This window comes from Lemur catta, chromosome 6 (assembly GCF_020740605.2).
Source record: "Lemur catta isolate mLemCat1 chromosome 6, mLemCat1.pri, whole genome shotgun sequence".
Lineage (NCBI taxonomy): Eukaryota > Metazoa > Chordata > Mammalia > Primates > Lemuridae > Lemur > Lemur catta.
Window position 1 is genome coordinate 52,013,454 of NC_059133.1, and position 14,202 is coordinate 52,027,655.

General features: G+C 55.6%; 2 protein-coding genes across 9 annotated transcripts; both read right to left on the bottom strand.

The window, feature by feature from the left end:
* Nucleotides 1–162: 162 nt before the first annotated feature.
* On the bottom strand, nt 163–7,746 carry ARHGEF25 (Rho guanine nucleotide exchange factor 25). 3 transcript variants are annotated; one of them, XM_045553504.1, is made up of 16 exons: nt 7,541–7,746; nt 7,175–7,289; nt 4,741–4,955; nt 4,510–4,605; nt 4,352–4,428; nt 4,094–4,160; nt 3,792–3,895; nt 3,514–3,583; nt 3,300–3,389; nt 3,116–3,208; nt 2,883–2,933; nt 2,587–2,664; nt 2,192–2,392; nt 1,867–2,047; nt 1,379–1,590; nt 163–621 (listed from the first exon to the last, which is right to left on the bottom strand). In XM_045553504.1, the coding sequence occupies exons 1-16, from the start codon at nt 7,643–7,645 to the stop codon at nt 511–513; spliced, it is 1,866 nt and encodes a 621-aa protein (XP_045409460.1). In that variant the 5' UTR covers nt 7,646–7,746; the 3' UTR covers nt 163–510. The 3 variants fall into 3 exon arrangements, with proteins under 3 accessions (XP_045409460.1, XP_045409463.1, XP_045409462.1); XM_045553507.1 differs by lacking the exon at nt 2,192–2,392 and having other exon boundaries at nt 7,541–7,620; XM_045553506.1 differs by lacking the exons at nt 7,175–7,289; nt 7,541–7,746 and adding an exon at nt 5,864–6,454.
* A 316-nt stretch (nt 7,747–8,062) lies between these two features.
* On the bottom strand, nt 8,063–13,737 carry DTX3 (deltex E3 ubiquitin ligase 3). 6 transcript variants are annotated; one of them, XM_045553514.1, is made up of 6 exons: nt 13,206–13,737; nt 11,821–11,885; nt 11,557–11,633; nt 10,459–11,188; nt 9,158–9,375; nt 8,063–8,808 (listed from the first exon to the last, which is right to left on the bottom strand). In XM_045553514.1, exons 3-6 carry the CDS (start codon nt 11,583–11,585, stop codon nt 8,733–8,735), a joined length of 1,053 nt encoding a protein of 350 aa, XP_045409470.1. In that variant the 5' UTR covers nt 11,586–11,633; nt 11,821–11,885; nt 13,206–13,737; the 3' UTR covers nt 8,063–8,732. The 6 variants fall into 6 exon arrangements, with proteins under 6 accessions (XP_045409470.1, XP_045409471.1, XP_045409466.1 ...); XM_045553515.1 differs by having other exon boundaries at nt 10,459–11,207; XM_045553510.1 differs by having other exon boundaries at nt 8,774–9,375.
* Nucleotides 13,738–14,202: the final 465 nt, after the last annotated feature.

Sequence of the window (14,202 nt, forward strand, 5' to 3'; positions counted from 1 at the left end):
GAGATGCTGCAACTGCAAGTGAGGGACAATAGCACCATCTTTTATCTGATACCCTGTGCCCTTCTCCTTTCCCCAGACCCCTCCTCAGCTGATCTCTTTCATACCACTTCACCCCACTTTTCCCCTCTACCGCCTCCCCTTCCCTCTGCCAAGACAGCAGCCTTGGTGATATAACAAAACCTTTATTCTCAGAAAACAGGGGAGATCAAAATCAAAAACAAAGCCAGTCATTTCTATCTGGCCCCTGCCCCTGCCCTCCCAAACACCCAATATCCTCCTTTTGGGGGGAATGTGATGCATGCATAGGGGTGGGAGCAGAAGGAACTTATGTTCCTTGGGCAGAAAGAAGTCCTTTTGGGTCTAGGTACTGTCCTCCAAGTTGGTATCACTCCCAGCCTTGGCCACCCTCTCAGCACCAAGAGGGAAGAATCTGGAGTGGTGCCAGGATTGCCCTGGCGCTCCTTGAGGACTAGGTGGCAGAGTCAGCACCACCCCCACAGCCTTCACCAGTTACAGCTCATCTTCATCCAGCTTGGCAAGTCTGGCCTGGCAGGGAGGGGTGTCTGGAATCGGAGGAACTGGAGGAGAGTCATGAGGAGGCTGGGGGATGTCACTGAGGGCCTGAAGAAAGATTCAAGTCAGAGGATCAAAAAAGGCCCTGGATTCACCACCCTCACTCCTCTCTTTTCAGTGTTTTTGTTTGTTTGTTTGTTTTTAGAGACAGGGTCTCATTCTGTCACTCAGGCTGGAGTGCAGTGGCATGATCATAGCTCACTGTAACCTCAAACTCCTGAGCTCAAGCAATCTTCCCGCCTCAGCCTCTGAAGTATGTAGAACTACAGGTGCATGCCACCACACCTGGCTTTTTTTTTTTTTTTTTGAGATGAGGTCTTGCTGTGTTGCCTAGGCTGGTCTCAAATTCCTGAGCTCAAGCAATCCTCCCACCTCAGTTTCTCAAGTAGCTGGGACCACAGGCAAGCACCACCACGGCTGGCTAAATTTTAAAATTTCTTGTAGAGATGGGGTCTCACTATGTTGCCCAGGCTGGTCCTGAACTCCTGACTTCAATTGATCCTCCTGCTTCGGCCTCCCAAAGTACTGGAATTACAGGCATAAGCCATGGCACTCTCCCTCTTTTCAGTTTAAGCACCTAGCCAAGCCACCTCCTCTTGCCAGATATCTTACATTATCTGACACTGTCAGCTTCTGTGAGTTAAACTGGAGGGGAGGAGGGTGAGGGATGGGAAGTAGGAAGGGGTAGACAAAAGGAAAGTGGTGGAAGAAAAGAATTATATGAGAGAGAGGGGGTTGGGGATCCTGGAACAACAGAAGCCTTCCCCATTCTACCCCGGTAACCAGGAAACTCTATTCCTCATACCTGTGTGTCCGGGGGCTGGGGGGCTCTGGCCAGCTCTCCTTTGGGCAACAGCAGCAGGGAGGGAAGAGAGCCATTGATGGGTGTGTGTGTGCTGCCCTGGGCCTGGTCTCCAGGCCGGATTCTCCCAGGGCTCCCAACCCCAGCCCCTCCTGGCCGCCCCAGGCTGTTGGTCTGGCTCTCCCGTCTCTGGTACTCAATGGGTGACTGCAATGCTGGGGCAGAGAGAGGAGAAGGAGGGTTACAGCAGAGACAGGGCCCTTCCCTAGGGGCTCTGCTTGTACCATCCTCCCATTTTGCCCTCCCTCTCAAGGACTATCAGACAATTTTTAGGGAATTCTGAGTTACCAAATCTTAAGCTAGTAGTGGAAAAGTTGGGGGAAGTGGGGAGAAGCAGAGTCAGAGGGCAGGCGTTCGAGGCTGGGAAGTGAGGGATTCAAGAGGTCAAAGGGCTGAGGGAGTAAGTGGGGGAGGGAGGATGAGAGCTTCACCGTTGAGAAAGTCACGCTGGGTCTCCAGGATCTGAGCCACTTGCTTCATCCAGGCCTGACTGATTGCAGGGTCTGCAGTCTGCAGGACATAGCGCTGGATTCCACCCTCTGGCCCTCTGGAGGTCAGTGCAAAGCGGCAGGGGTCACCTTGAAGGTTCCCCTCCAGTCCCAGGCAGCTCACCTGAATTGGCAGATAGGAGACAGCCCCCAGATTCTCCAGGTCCTCTCTGGTTCCTGCTCCCTCCAACACACCCAAGAGCCAGACATCCTCTCAGAGGCCTCTCCCCATCCCAGTCCAAGCCCTTTCTTGCCGCCCCCTCCCCACCTTGATGCTGCTCTTGTACACATATCCAGGCTGTGTTCCACCTCGCATTCCTCCTCCCAGAGCCTCACTGAAGATGACAATTTGCTCAAAGAGGAAGACACGCCTCTCTCGACCCCGGGAAGAGAGCAGCCCCCCAGCCTCAGGCTCTGTGACCCAGAATGTGTCCTGGCCCAAGAGCTTCCCCTGAGCAGTCAGTTTGCCCTGGAACCAAAGGATAACAGCCTTTGAGAAAGAACAAGAAGAGAAAAAGGGCAATTCCCTGCACCTCCTTCCCGGCTCTGACACTCCCAACCAACCATGGGATTAGCCCAGGAGGAGACAGCTCCCCATAAGGACTCCAGAGTGCTAAGACTGGGGCAGAAACTGGGTGCCAGTTTCCTGCCCCATCTCCATACCTCAAATCCCCGCAGTCTCCCCAGGGTCATCATATCATTGCAGCGCTTGGGCACGAAGCACATGACCTCCACAGCTTGCTGGGATGCAGGTGAGAGAGGCGTATTGTTGGGTGAAGAGAGTCATTATTGGGAAAGAGGGCTCCTCAGCCAGTTGCCTCTTCAGACCGTGTCTCAAACCCAAAATGCCACCCTCTAAAAACCAGACAGCTGTAAACCACCCAAGGGACTGGGGGAACCCACAGGACTATGAGGATAAGGTATACATGGTGTGTCCTGGAAGATCTGGGGAGCCTCACCTCCAGCTCTTCAGTATCCATCCCAGCTCTACTGTAATACTTGAGAAAATCCTAAGACAGAGAAGAAATGCTCAGGGAGCTCATGAGGACACCCTCAGAAGCTCTTCCATCCTCCCCTGAGGACACAGGTGAGGACCTCCAGGAAGTCTGGGGAAGCCTTAAGACTCCTGGGAAGATGAATGAGGAAAAGCCTATCTCAGCCAGCTGTGTCCCAGGGAGAGGGTGGTCCTGACCTTGAGCAGCAGCTGGTATTTCATGATCCGCTGCACAGGTTTGATGAGGAGGTCGTTGAGCTGCAGGCGGTGCCCTAGCTGCTGCCGGAGCTCCTGGGGACAGGGACACAGTGGCTATGCAGCCTGGAAAGCCTGCTCAGGCCGATTCTGTCGTGCTTCCCCCCAAGGCACCTCAGCCACTGACCTCAAAGTAGCTGTCCCCAAACTCTGACACTACGTGCTCTGACTTGGGCTTATTCTGACAGTACACCACATACATATGCAGCCGGCGCTCCTAACAGGGGTAAATAACATTTAAGAGAGGGACTGTTTGGGCAAGGAGGGGAGGGCACAATTCCAAAGAACCCCACCCATTCCCAAGCCTCTCCCCTCCTAGGCCCCACCCCCTCAGGCCTCACGTGTTTGATGAATAGCTGAGCCAACCAATCAGGATCTTTCAAACAGCGCTGTAGTTCCTGTAGGAAATAGCTGAAGGGGTTGGCCGAGAAAGGCAGGTCAAATACATTTCAGAACCCCTACCTCCCCTACACCCCCAAATTTCAAGCTGTCTGCCCTAATAATGTTCCCTACATAACTTCTCCAAACATTCCTTAGGTCACAATTGGGCTGCAGTTGGAATACAGAGAGGAGGTGAGTGCCCCTCCCAGCACCTGGCTCTCAGGGCTCCACTACTCACTCTCGGTGCCACTCATAGATTTGCTGTATGTTCCCAAACACGATTCTGTCACGGCCTCGAAGACTCTCAGGGACCCCCTGTGCAGCCATGGTGGCCATGTAACCCTGTGGAAAGGTTGGGGTTGGAGCATGAGCATGTGGCACCTGCCCTGGTGGGAACCCCCGCTCCCCACCGCCCAGAAGTCCAGGAGCAGAGAGGACTGGGAGGGGGGACAGAGGAGCACCAAGGCATCCCCTGAAAACAGCCCTGGGCAGAGGGAAAGGGCAGAGAGGCCAGGGCGGGGAAGAGGTAAAGGGTGCTACCTCCACAATCTGCCCCAAGTCGTCCACATACATTTTCTCTGTTTCTACCAGTTCACTCAGGACATACCTAAGAATTGAGCAGGAGGGTGCCCCCACTTCAGAGTCTGGGCACATCCTTCGTTTAGCTAGTTCCTCCCTCCTTGACTAGAAGCCCCTTCATCACCATGGCCAACCTCAGAGGGAATTCCATCTAAAACGTGAGGGACAATCTTCTGGAAGTTGTGAAATTATGGGAGGTGGGGAAGTCAGAACACTTACATACTCCTTTCCAGAGCCTTCTTCTTCTGTTGCTCCTCACTCTCAGGGGCTTGGGACAAAGTCTCTTCTTCAGGTTGCTGGAAGGAAAGAACATGCTAAGGTAAGCAAATGAATGCCTCTTGGGTGAGGGGAGCCTCCGCAGACCTGTTTCTTCATACCTGTGTCTTATCTCCAGGGCCCTCCAACAATGTTGTCAGCAAGGTCAGTTCTGGCAGCTCCTCTCCTGTGGCTAGAGCTGGCTCCAGCATCCAGTTCTGTGGGCCAGAGGTCAAGTGTCAGAGGTCATGGACAACAGCTGAGTCTCCCCAATGACCAGTGACCCCAACTTGCCCTCTCTCCCAGTGGCCTTCATGGATGTCCTACATGCTTCTGTGGCATTCCCTGCTCACCTCATATGGTCCCGCCTGACCGCCGTCTGCCTCAGTTTCCACACTGAGACAATGTTTGGAATGATCCAACCATCTCCTTAGGCCCCTGACTGGCCCTGGGGGGCCCGGAGAACAGGGGCCAGAGCTGAGGCCAGAGTTGGGGCCAGAGGGGGCAGCCAGACCCGAGACAGCAGAAGCCGATATACTCCCCTCACTGCCAGCAATGGAATAGGATTCTAATGGGGGGGGGGGAGAAAGGAGGTGATAGACATTGCTCCAGCTCCAGACTCAGGGTCCCCAAGGAATTCTCAGGGTCTCCTCCCCATAATGCTGAGCTCCTCTCTCCCAGGGCTCACTCTCTTGCCATCCTCATTTGAGTTGGCCAGGGTAGAAAATGTCACCAGGGCACTCTTGGGAGGAAGGACAGTAAAACCTGGTTCCCCAGGCCTGGAACCCCCAGTTACATGTGGAGGTTCCCCATATCCTGAGCACAGCATAGATATGGGGGTGGGGGCAGCCATCTGGGCAGACACTAGAAGCAGGGGGTGGCCATCTGCTCAGCTACAACCCTCCCCCTTCCAATGGGTACAGACCATTCTCTGGGAAGGGGGGGAAGAGCTAAGAGTCCATCTGCCACTCCCAGACCCCTCCTCCAGCAGTTGCAGTAATCACTATAGAAAGAAAAGACTTGTGCAGCCCACCTCCCCAACACATGCACAAACCCAATAGAGGGGCCTCTGAGGAGAGTGCATCAGGGTTATCTCCAGCTTGGGCTCAGGGACAGCAGAACCCCCTCATTCCTCATTCCTCTATTCCCTTGTCCTTCTTTAGAAGTAGATTCTCAGCAAAAGGATTTGGGGGGATACATGGTTCTAGGCCTAAGAGGATTGTGGGTGGGATTTTCTCATATCCAAGAGAAACTACGGAAAAGAGATGAATCCCTTGCCCCTTCCCCAGTTTCTTTAACTTGAGCTAATAGAGATTTGGAGGCAGTAGGGATCTTAGAGCTCATCTATTGAGTCTCTTTCCTGGAAAACACACATACAGTCTCAAGCTCTAAATCTCTAGGACCAGGGCAAACAGATGCCCTGAACCCCCAGCCCGCCCTCCACTCAACACTGGGCCCTTTCAACCTCGCACTCACCACGTCCCCCCCGGACGAAGCAGCAGCCGCATTTTGCCAGCACTTTTCGGATCACACGGGGACAGGCACAGCGACCCCCCTTGTCCTCCCCCCGCATGGCGCCCGGGCCCCCCCGCACCCCCCACCCGGGCCGGCCATGCAGGGGGAATCACGGGGGGCGGGGCGGGGACGGCGCAGGGCGCACACCCCCCCTCCCTCCTACCCCGGTCCAGGCTGGGGGAGGGGGGGAGGGAGGAGACCGGGAGGAGGTGTCCAGGGGTAGGCGGAAGTCAGGACTGGAGGAGGGTTGGGGGCTCTGGGGAGAGGGCGGTGCGGGGCCCGGCCGCTGGGCTGGGCAGGGAGGGTTTCCGGAACCCTGTCGGTGCGGGGCCCAGGGTCCAGATGTCCAGTCGTGGGGGAGGGATGGGATGGAGGCTGGGCCGGGATGCGGCAGCCGCTCCAGCTCGGTCTCTGGCCTCTGGTTGGGGGTGGCTCTAGGCCCGGGTGGGGGAAGAGGCGGAGGCCGACCCCCGAGTCACTGGCGCTGCGCGGGTCCCGGCCGAGCGGCGAGCCGAATAACAGGCCCGGCAGCGGTGCCACCACGGGGAGGGGCCTCTGCGGCCCAGCTCCGCCCTCTCCCTCGCGTTCCCTCTCCAGCTTGGGCCGGGTTCCCGCCCCAATCGCCCCTCCCCCAGGCACCACCGTGTTCCCACTCCAAGTCCCCAGCGCCTCTGCCCCTTCTACGCAGCCTGGGCTCCCCTGCCCCGGGCTCTCCTCCCTCCCTCCCACATCTCGGGTTCTGACTGCGGAGCGCTGGGGTGGGGGTTATGCCTGGCGGCGGGGTCTGCCCAGGTCCCCCCTCGGCCTCTGCGGTGCAGAAGTCAGTGGATGAGGCCTTGGCCTGTGCAAAGATGTCCTGGGGTTGGGGCTGTCCCTGGCCGCGCGGAGGTGGACAAGTCCCCCTGCAGGGCGTGAGTGTACGGGGAGCTGTTTGTGGGGAACACAACCCAGGTGCCGCCCTCTCATCGGACCCTTCTTTCCTCCAGGCCCCGGGACTCCAGCTAACTCTGATCACCAATTAAGGCGAAGTCCTGGAGCCCGGGCTGGCGAGAGGCCAGGGGTGGGGCGCAGGGACACTTCGTCTGCGGGACTGACTGAGGTGGGGGACAGACATCGGACCAGAGGGCGAGGAGAAGCGTGGAGGTCTCCGCGATTAAATAGGTCTCATGCAAATTAGATGCGTACTTTATGCTAATAAGAGCAGAATATTTTTGAATTCCCCACTTTGCGCAGGATGGCAAACTGTGCCCCACCCCACCCCCAGCTTCTTACCGGGCTGCGGAGCCCAGGCGAGAACCTCACGGTCGCGATCCCCTCTCTGATCTCCCTCTGTACAGTCAGACTCTGGCTCCATACACCCCGGCTCTAAGGGGCTTCTCTTGGGGGGCTGCTGGGACAGAACGACTATAAGGAACCCGCCCTCCTAGGCAGCCTTGACCTCCCCCTTCTCCCTCCTGTCAAAATCCACAAGTTAAAAAAAGGCTCTCCCTGAACGTGGCTATGGCCCTCGTAAAAGAACGGATGGATTCCTGCGACTGCCCCGCAGAACTCTTGTTTGCGAGTAAATCGAGTTGTGGGGTACAGCCCTCTTGAAGGCCCGGAAAGATCCCCGACCCCACCGCGATCCCCCTTCCTTACCCCCTCCTGCCCAGGGAGGGCGCATGCGCGCAGCATGCCCCCCATGACCCCCAGTATCCGGTCAGTGCGGCCAGGGGCGGGCCGGGGGCGGGCCGGGGGCTTCATGCTGGACCCCTACCCTGCTCCAAGTTTCAGGGCCGAGGGGGCACGGAAGCTGGGGGGCTTTGAAGCCTGCGTGCGTCCGGGGAGTTGCTGCTGGCGAATCCGGATTCGCCCCCTGCCCGGCTCCGCCCCACTCCCACCCCAGCCAAACTTTGCAAAGGGGGTAGGGTTGTTGCTTTCTCTACAACTGTAGTTCAGCAACAAACAAATCCCTCTTAATCCTGATTCCAACATCGAAGCATGACCGAGGGCTTCGCAGTGTTATGATAGAGCCCACTCAATACATCCCTTTTCCCCAGGTCCCTAGGAGGCAGAGGGACTGCGAAGGCACAGGAGGATTTCCCCATCATCCCCCTTCCCCTTCTCAGCTGCTCTCCTCCCCACCCCACCCTGTCCGTGGAACAGAATGGGTGTGGCATAAAGAGTTGCATATTTTACTTTATTTTTATTAAATTAAAAGCTACAGTCTGGCAGCGATTCCAGAACAGGGTAAGGAGGCTCCTTATAGGGGGCAGAGAAGAGCAGGAGAAAGACAGAGAGACTGACAGACTGAGACACAGGAGAGAAAGGACAAGGTCAAGGTAAGAGAATTGTATCTGATGAACACACACAGCTGGCTCCAAGGAGGGGAGGGCTCACATTAGCCCAATTCCTCCTTCCCTGCACCCAAGTTCAGCAGTAGAGCTCAGCAGTGGAGCAATATGTGGGTGGGGTGGGGTGGGGTGGTTCAAGAGACCCTGCCCTCTCCACCCAGGTCCTTTCTCAGCTTAGTTACTGGAACACAGCACATACCAGAAAAAGCCAAGGGCAATGGAGGGGCTGGGGAAACCAGGAGTATGTACATGGGGAGCAGGGAGCAGAGCCTTGGAGATCAGCCTCTGCCAGAAGGGAGTGGCTCACGCTGCACTGTAACACTTGGCCAGTGGGGGACAGGGGAAGGGATTGCCCCCTCCCCCTCTGAACTCTCTCCCCAGTCAGACAGGTCCCCTACTTGTGTGGTGTGGGGGGCAGGGGGCAGAGAGGAGAACAGAGGCTTCCATTGGGTCCTAGTAGAGGAGGACAGCAGGGGCCTTGGCAAAGGGGATGTCCTTCAGTCATCTGTGATACCCTTGGCTCTCAGTTCCTCTTGTACTCGGGTCAGGTAGGTAGGATCCGGGTACCCAAACCTGGGAGCAGAGAGAAATGAGGGTGAAGGTTAGCTGTACGGGCATGCTCATATTGCCCCCATGCTCACCCTCAGCAGAGGCCCCATTCACACCCCTCCCACTTTCCCTGGGGGGGGACCTCGAAACCCAAGATAACTTAGCCCAATTCTGCTTATTTTTGTAGGTTAAGCTGGGCACATCAGGACCAGGTTGAATGTAGGAGAAACTGAGATAGAAGAGATGGCTGAACAGTTTGGAGGTGGTGCCCTCCAGTTAGGAGCTCCCAGAGTGAGGGGGCTGATGTTGTTCCCCCAGTGGAAATGGAGAAAAGGGGAGGAGCCAAAGGAAAGGAAATGAAGAGGTGTCGCACAGCTGGGGTCCCCCTGTGCAGCTGGTCTTGTGGTGGATGTCGTTCCAGGTGATGACATTCGGTCTCCCTGTGGTCATGGATGTGCCAATAGTGAAGGTGAGACGCTGGTCAAATGCCTTTCGGAACAGGGTCAGCACCTTGTTGCCCTCAGGGCAGTCCGGGAGGTAGGCCACCCGTGTGGTGCCAGGATACCGAACTCCTGGGTTTGGGTGTTCAGCCTGGCAGGAAGGGGGAGCAGAGTGGGCAGTAAGCAGCTGGACATCCTAAGGCCCAGATGCTAATGGAGGGTCACTGTGGCCAACCTTCTGTCTGTGCACCCCCAGCTAATGCTGACAGGGCAGCAGAAGGCTCACAGCCTTCCACAGAAGGAGAGATTACAGGGCCTGGGCAGCAAGAGCCTGTTTCCAGACATAATCCTTATTGTTAAGAGGTTCTTTCTGCTGTCTCAATCCCTCAAATCTCAATTCAGCAACAGATGGATTCTCAGAAGTGATGGAAGGTAGCTGGTCCTTACTCTCCAGATAACTCAGCAGAAATGTGAAGACTGAGAATAATTTATCTTTCAGACTTCCATTCTCTACCTGAAAACACTCCTAATGGGGAGGGGGAGGAGGGAATAGGTAAATTCACACCCAGTGGGTACAATGCACACTATCTGGGTGAAGGGCACACTTAAAACTTTGACTCAAACTGTACAAAAGCAAATTATGTAACCAAAATGTGTATACCCCCACAGTATTCTGAATTAAAAAAAAAAACACTCCTAATATTTCTGCCACTGTCCAACCTATTCCATTTTTCTATTATTTCTTCTTTGGAGCTTCCTCACCCCTCTGCAAAACAGAATTGGACATGACTCTTCTTCAGCAGAAAGACACCTGTAAGCCCTTAACTACTCTTGTTCTTACCTTCCACTGGCATCAAGGTTTTACTCGCTCATAAATCTGGAATAGAATAACACTCCTAGCTCTGTTAGGTTGGTCAGATCCCTTCCTCTTGTGCCTGCCTGCACCTGAGCCACCACCTCCACAGAATTTACCTCTGCCAAGAATATTTGTCAACATCCATGTTCATCATGTGCAATTCCTTTCTATCCTGATTTTCATGTGTGCCTTGGGGTCTTGGGGACGGAAAAGCTGGGCCTCAGGGCAACCTCCTAGCCCCAGGGCACTGAGTAGGAAGGCACAGTGGAAGACAGCAAGACTGCATCATATCTAACAAATTTCACTCCCCCTTCCCCAGTTTTCCTAGGTCAAAGCTTGGGGAAACCAAAGGGTTAGGGCAGGCTGTGGTCTTCTTACCCCCTGGACACCGGGCGGGAAGACGTACTGGATGACAATAGTGCCATACTTCTCATAGCTGGGCAGCAGGAGGGTGGCATCCTTAGAGACCAGCATCCGCCCATTCTGGGGCTGGTTGCCCACCAGCTGCCCGTAGAAGCGGCCACACATGGGGCAGGCCTTTTTCACCTGCAGGGCCCGGGTGATGCAGCCCTCGCAGAATGAATGCCGGCACTTCTCCAATGTCTTGGCGTTCTGGATCTCCCCCAGACAGATGGGGCAGGTGCTCTCCTGTTCTTCTGCCTCCTCACGAAGGCGGGGAGGAAGAGGAGGGGGCAGGGGAGGAGGAGGAGGAGGGAGCCCCCGTGCCCCTGGGGGCAGGAGCGGGGCTGCTCGGAGAGGGGGTGGGCCTGGGCGGTGCAGCTCAGGGTGCTCCCCTCCACCCCCCAAAGCCAGGCAGCCCATAAGCTCCCCCTGCCTCTGAGCTTTCTTCAGCTCTTTTTCTGCCTCTTTTAGCAGCCCCTTGAGAGCCTTCCGGGCCAGATAGAGCCCATTGGGAGGGGCCGGGGGAGGGCCCTGTGGGGAAAGCTGCAGAACATAGATGTCAGAAGTCTCGCCATCTATGAGGATGGACACACGGTGTTCCTCCCGAAGCCGGGCCAGCCGGGCTGGGGTCTCCTTGCTCAGGAAGTCCCACACAGGCTTGGAGACAGTCACTTTATTCTTGCAGGTGCCTCCACAGGCTGCCATTCTGGACAGGACGAACGACACTGCCCCCAGGGTGAAAGGGACTCAGGGTGGGGGGTCCCCATTTGACAAATATAAATGCCTCCTACTTCAGGTTCCTTCTAAACCCTATGTTACCTCTATTCTCTCAAAGTCCAACCCCCAACCCCTCCTCCAAATTCATTTTCCATCTCCCCTTATCTTCCAAACCCCAGTACCCACTGAAGAGTAGGAAAGTTTCCATGAACTTTATTATCATCTAAGCCAAACATCAGTGTTGGTTCTCCTTTCATTTCTCCCATGATCACAGAAACAATCTACCCCTCCCCCCTCTGGGTGACAAATGGGGTCTTTAAAAGGCAGGGAGAATTTTTCACCCTCCTTTTTGCTCACTTTGATCTTGAAGAGCTTAGAATTGGCATGCAGGCTCACTCTCTCTTTCCCTGCTCCCTACTTGTAGGTTGTACGACCTGGAAGGGTGGAAAGGGAGGAAAGTGAGAAACCCCTTTCCCCAATCCCCATAGTCCCCAACCCAGCAGCTCATGTAAATGAGATAGGAACTTGGGTGCAAGTTACTAGGAATGGGATTACTTGGAACATGGAACGGAGGAAATCAATTTAAGGGTGAAAGTTGAAGTTCCCTTGGGAGGCAGGTACCTGGAAAGCCCATGGAAGGCGATGGCAGCAGAAATCCCTCTATTTCCACACTCAGCTTACCAGGACTGGGGGTGGGGGGAAGGGTAAAGGGTTACGACAGCAAAAGTTAGCATTTTCCCCAGCCAGCCCAGAAACAAAACTGCTCTTCCATTTCCTTTCTCTTCTGCAGAATTCCATCCCTAGCCTCTTCCCAAGTTGCTAAAGAAGGAACTTCAACATGCTAACCTTCCTCCTTTCTTTCCCAGCTCTGAGACTGTGAAGAAAGACTAGGGTGCAGATAAATCAGGAAAGAAAAAACCCACATAGATGGAGGTCTTGCCACCTCCCTCAGATCACATGGACAGGAATATTCCCTATGCTCCCTAACTACTTGCCCTGTTCCAAATTCCCAAAGAATTCAGCCCTTATTGCTGAGGAGCCTTCCTTGAGAGCCAACGGCATCCCTTCTGCTGAATTCTTAAAGGCTGTGAACAAAGTGGCAGCAGCCCCTGCAATAACAAAGTTCTCCTTGTCACCTTTTAGCCCGGCACAGGCAGCGCTGCCTGTCAGCTCCCTAGTCTGGCATTTAGGGAGGGGCGGGGCTCACACAAGGGTTCAGCTGAAGGGGCCTGATGTTTCCCCCGAAGTCTGGTCACATTCAGCTACAGGGCTGTCCCCACAACACCTCCAAGTGCAGCTCAAACAGAAAGAGGGACCAATAGTGTGACCTTAATTTCTTGACTGATCCAAAAAGGAGCAGCTTTCCCTTCATGCCTCCATTATAGTCCTCTCAAGGCCAGATGTACCTCGAGATTCATAAAGTGAAAATGGAACCCTATAGCCTCGGCCCATACCGTCTGTCCATGGTGTAACCCCACCCTGCCCCTTCAGAGGGGACCCAGGACCTAGGTGTCTAGCTCCAAGTCCTGCGGGCAGAGGGAAGGGAGGCGGGGCCCCAGTTTAGGCTGGGTCTGTAATTCCTCTGGGGCAACCCAGGCCGGACACCTGCCAGTCCCTCCCTCAGACAGAGGCCGGCGGCAGGGACAGCCGGGAAGGGCAAGGGTCCCTGGGGGCATCCATTGAGGACCTCTCCCCCTCCCCCCACAGCCTCCTCCAAGACGCGACCCGGAACCAACTCCCCACATCCCCCCCTCGCCGAAGCCCCCGGAGCCCCCCGCTGGGTGGGGGTGCATGTTGGCCGGATCGCGGCCCTCAGAACCCCCAAATGGAGGCCAAGGCTGGAGGGTGCTAGAAAATGATCGACCGGGCACGCAGGGGGGCCCCCGGCGCCGCGCGCGGTGGGAGGAAGAGGAGAAGAGGGCGCAGGGGAGGCGGAGGGCATGCGGGGGCTGCGAGCGGGGTCCTGGGGGCGCGCGGTGGGTGTGGGGGGCGCCGGGCTCACCTACCTCTCGTCAGCGCCGCCATTGCCGGTCACATGACTGAGGCTGTTGCTGGGATGACGGTCCGGGCCTTAGCAACAAGGGGGGGAGACCCTGAGAAGCTAGGGGGCTTTGCAAGGGGTGCAGACTGAAGGAAAGGGACGCAGGGAGGACAGCACCCTCTTCCTTCTCACAGGTGATAATCACCGTTTCCTTTGACCCCTGCTATCCGCAAGCCCCTGCCCTTCCGCCCCAAAACAAAAATGGAGGCGCCTTCCCAGTCTTTGGTGGGAGTGGGTGGCGTCATGTAACTGAGGGTAGGAGGTTAAATCCCTAGAGACGCCACCCTTCTCGCTTCCCCCTCCCGGAGGAGCCCTCTCCCTTTCCTTTCCCAGCCAGCTGCGTGGCAGCTTTTGCGAGCTGGTGATGGTGGTGGGTGGGTCGGTGGGTTACGAGTGTCAGCGGGTATTTGGGGGTTGGGGGGGCAATTTTTTGAAATCCTTATGGTAGAGGGGCCTTTGAGGAACAATGTGGGATGGGAAGAGTCATAGTAAAAAGGAAAGCACTGGTTCTAAAAAATAAACAAATCCCAGCGCTAAACTATTTCAATCCCCTCCCTCATCTCTTGCGTCTTTCTAGATTGTTACCTCCTGTGACCCCCACAACCTACTCTCAAGTGGGTATAGGTAAGTGCCTCTGATTTTTCTTTCCATAAATAGGGATATTGAGGCTGGTGCAGAAGGCGAAGTGAATACATTTTTTTTAAAAAATGGCTTGGGGTGGTGGTGGTGTCAAGTGTATGGTTCAAATAGAGTTAAAAACTCTCAAAGAAAGAAAAAAAAGCTCTGTTCTGCTTCCCACATCAGAGCAGTCTCCGCCCCCAGTCCAACTCACTTCCCTGGGGCCACATCAAGCCAGGTTTTTCCACCAGCCAAAAGACCTCCTCAGCCAATACATGAATCTCCCAGACTGGCAACAACCTCTGTTCATCTACTGATCACTTTCTTCACTTTCCTAGGACTGG

What these genes read in the sequence shown, in the direction of transcription:
- DTX3 (XM_045553510.1), bottom strand. Translation starts at nt 11,585, where the DNA reads ATGCCAATTCTAAGCTCTTCAAGATCAAA. An exon ending in CTAAGCTCTTCAAGATCAAA is followed by an intron (nt 11,189 to 11,556) that starts GTGAGCAAAAAG and finishes CGTCCTGTCCAG; the next exon opens with AATGGCAGCCTGTGGAGGCA. An exon ending in TCCCGCCCGGTGTCCAGGGG is followed by an intron (nt 9,376 to 10,458) that starts GTAAGAAGACCA and finishes CCTTCCTGCCAG; the next exon opens with GCTGAACACCCAAACCCAGG.
- ARHGEF25 (XM_045553504.1), bottom strand. Translation starts at nt 7,645, where the DNA reads ATGAAGCCCCCGGCCCGCCCCCGGCCCGCCCCTGGCCGCACTGACCGG. An exon ending in GTCAGGCGGGACCATATGAG is followed by an intron (nt 4,606 to 4,740) that starts GTGAGCAGGGAA and finishes TCTGGCCCACAG; the next exon opens with AACTGGATGCTGGAGCCAGC. An exon ending in TTGGGGACAGCTACTTTGAG is followed by an intron (nt 3,209 to 3,299) that starts GTCAGTGGCTGA and finishes CCCTGTCCCCAG; the next exon opens with GAGCTCCGGCAGCAGCTAGG.